We start from the raw sequence: 2,346 nt of genomic DNA on the forward strand, positions 1-2,346 counted from the left end.
ACACCCTGCCATGACCCTGCCATGCCATGTCCCTTACACGCCACGCCCCACGTCCTGCTATGCCAAGCCCCCACCATGCCATCTGCACCGTCTGCCGTGGGCACCTTTCCAGCCCAGTAGGACCCCCAGCTGAGCGGCTTTGCCTCCCTAGGCTGAAAGGAGGCCAGTGCTGACCAAGGGGAGCGCGTAGGCAGGCTGGAGCGCGGGGGTAGTGGAGCTTCCTCTCCAGCCGCAGGAAGCAGGCTATTCCGGGGCTGGGCTCCACCTCCAGGGCCTGACAGGTGTCATCTTCACCGGGCACAGGTCCAGTTCCAGTTTGTCCTCCTCACGGACACACTCTACTCCCCGCTGCCACCTGACCTGCTGCCCCCGGAGGCCGCCAAAGACCGAGAGACTCGCCCCTTCCCGCGCACCATCGTGGCCGTGGAGGTCCAAGACCAGAAGAACGGGGCCACCCACTACTGGACACTGGAGAAACTCAGGTGCGTAGGAAGCGGAGTGAACGCGGATGTCTGGCGGCTAGTTTTCCTGTTTCAGTGTCTTTTTAAATTGGAAGGAAGTACGCAGGATGCAGGCTTATGAAGGGATCTGTGTTCTGCTCTGCCAAAGCCAGGCTGAAGCTGGAGGAAGGGGTGGGTGAGGTGCTGGGGGGAGGAAGGCAGGTGCTCCTCTGCCTCGGGCGGAGCCTGGGCATGGCGGAGGGCAGGGCGGGTCCCCTGAGGACGGCCAGTCTGCCCTCCCCTCTGCCTCCAGGGCCCCACGCGCCCACCCTGCCGCATGCGCCTGACTTCCTGGGTGAAGGTGACTGGGCGGGGCTTTGCCTCAGGAGAAAAGCTTACTGTTGCTCAGCTTCCCCTGGAAGGAGGGACACCCGCATGCAGGGGAGGTGCAGGTGTTGGGGACGAAGGGGGGGTCTCACTACGGCCTCTTGGAGGCGTTCGTGGGCACAGCTGGACAAGGTGAACGGTGAGGACCGGCCGGTTAGAACAGTCCTGGAGGCTTGGGGCAGGGGCTGCCTGGTGGCCTGGCCCTGCACCCGGAGATTAGGGCAGGGGAACTGGCTGGTTGAGTGGGCTTGGGCCGGGTAAGGGGGTCTTCGCTGTGGGGGAAGGGTCTTCCCAGGCAGCGAGGCCCCAGAGACATCAGAACACTGTGAGACACAGGAAATGAAGAACACAGACGCAGTCACACGTGCAGCCACGCACATTCACACACGTGGTCCCGCTCACCCTCAAACGCAGGCACTTGCACACCAACCATGGATGTTCGCAGGCGCACCTGCCCCTGGCCTCCGAGCTGCAGCCACTCCTGGAAGATGAATGACCCCCCAGGCCCTTCCTGTTGCACCTGGGCCCCCGAGGGAAATATCCCTCGCGGGTGTCTCTCCCACGGCCTGCTGGTCTTCCAGGCTGATGACTTGGGAAATGCCTTGTTCCTCGTGTCCTATCACAACTCGTACTTCGCTCAGCAGCTCCCGGGGCTCCGTGCTCGAGTCCGGGTCCCCCCCACCCTGGCTGGCCCCAGCCCCGTCCTCTGCTGACACCCTGCAGCTCTCGCTGGGGTTAACAGAAGTGTGTGGTGAACGTGTGTTGAACCGCAAGCCCCTTACTCACGGTCAGCCGATTCCGAGGACTGTGGAGGGTCTGTCCGGCAAACGTGCTTGAGCCGAGGGCAACCCTGAGCAGGACGGTCTGCCCGGGCCCACGCTGACCTCTGCCCCGCAGGCAGCGGCTAGACCTGATGCGGGAGATGTATGACCGGGCGGCCGAGGTGCCCTCCAGCATCATCGAGGACTGTGACAACGTGGTGACCGGAGGAGACCCCTTCTACGACCGCTTCCCCTGGTTCCGGCTGGTGGGCAGGTGGGTGTCTGCCTCTGGACTGGGCTGAGAGATTGGGAGAAGACTGGTGGGTGACTGGGAGACTGGTGGGTGGCGGGGGCCTGGGCCCTGGCCCTGACACGAGGCGGGTGCTGGCCCTCCTCCATCCCGAATCCCCAACCCTGGTGCTCCCTGGTCTGAGTTCCCCCCCCAACCCCATCATCCTCTCCACACACCAGCGGGCGCTGATGGGGAGGGGGTCTCCGCATTGCCACCCACCTCAGCTTCGGGGCCATAGCCCTCAGGCGACACCTGTCCATGGGTGAGAATGGGGCTTGGTCGGGCCTTCTGGGTCAGCGGTGGGGTGTGAGTGCTCCCAGAGCCCAGAGTCCACGCCTGTTGTTCCTGCCTCCTGGGCTGGGGGCTGCACCCAGCCCCTGCCCCCCGCGGGGCGTGGTTTCTGAGGCTTCAGTATGGCCAAGACCTCGTCCATGCCCGGCCAGGACCATGCCTGCCAGGACGTGCC

General features: G+C 64.7%; 1 protein-coding gene across 1 annotated transcript in view; it reads left to right on the forward strand.

Annotated features, from left to right (window-relative positions):
- Positions 1-303: 303 nt before the first annotated feature.
- The window catches only part of LOC104984295 (kinesin-like protein KIF1A), a gene marked incomplete at its 5' end in the record, with an annotated part of 37,208 nt that continues 35,165 nt past the window's right edge, over positions 304-2,346 (forward strand). The window contains 2 exon segments of the mRNA XM_010833966.1: positions 304-482; positions 1,725-1,862. Of these exon segments, the coding sequence (XP_010832268.1) occupies positions 304-482; positions 1,725-1,862 (317 nt within the window).

Source organism: Bison bison, unplaced genomic scaffold (genome assembly GCF_000754665.1).
Source record: "Bison bison bison isolate TAMUID 2011002044 unplaced genomic scaffold, Bison_UMD1.0 scf7180017845367, whole genome shotgun sequence".
NCBI lineage: Eukaryota > Metazoa > Chordata > Mammalia > Artiodactyla > Bovidae > Bison > Bison bison.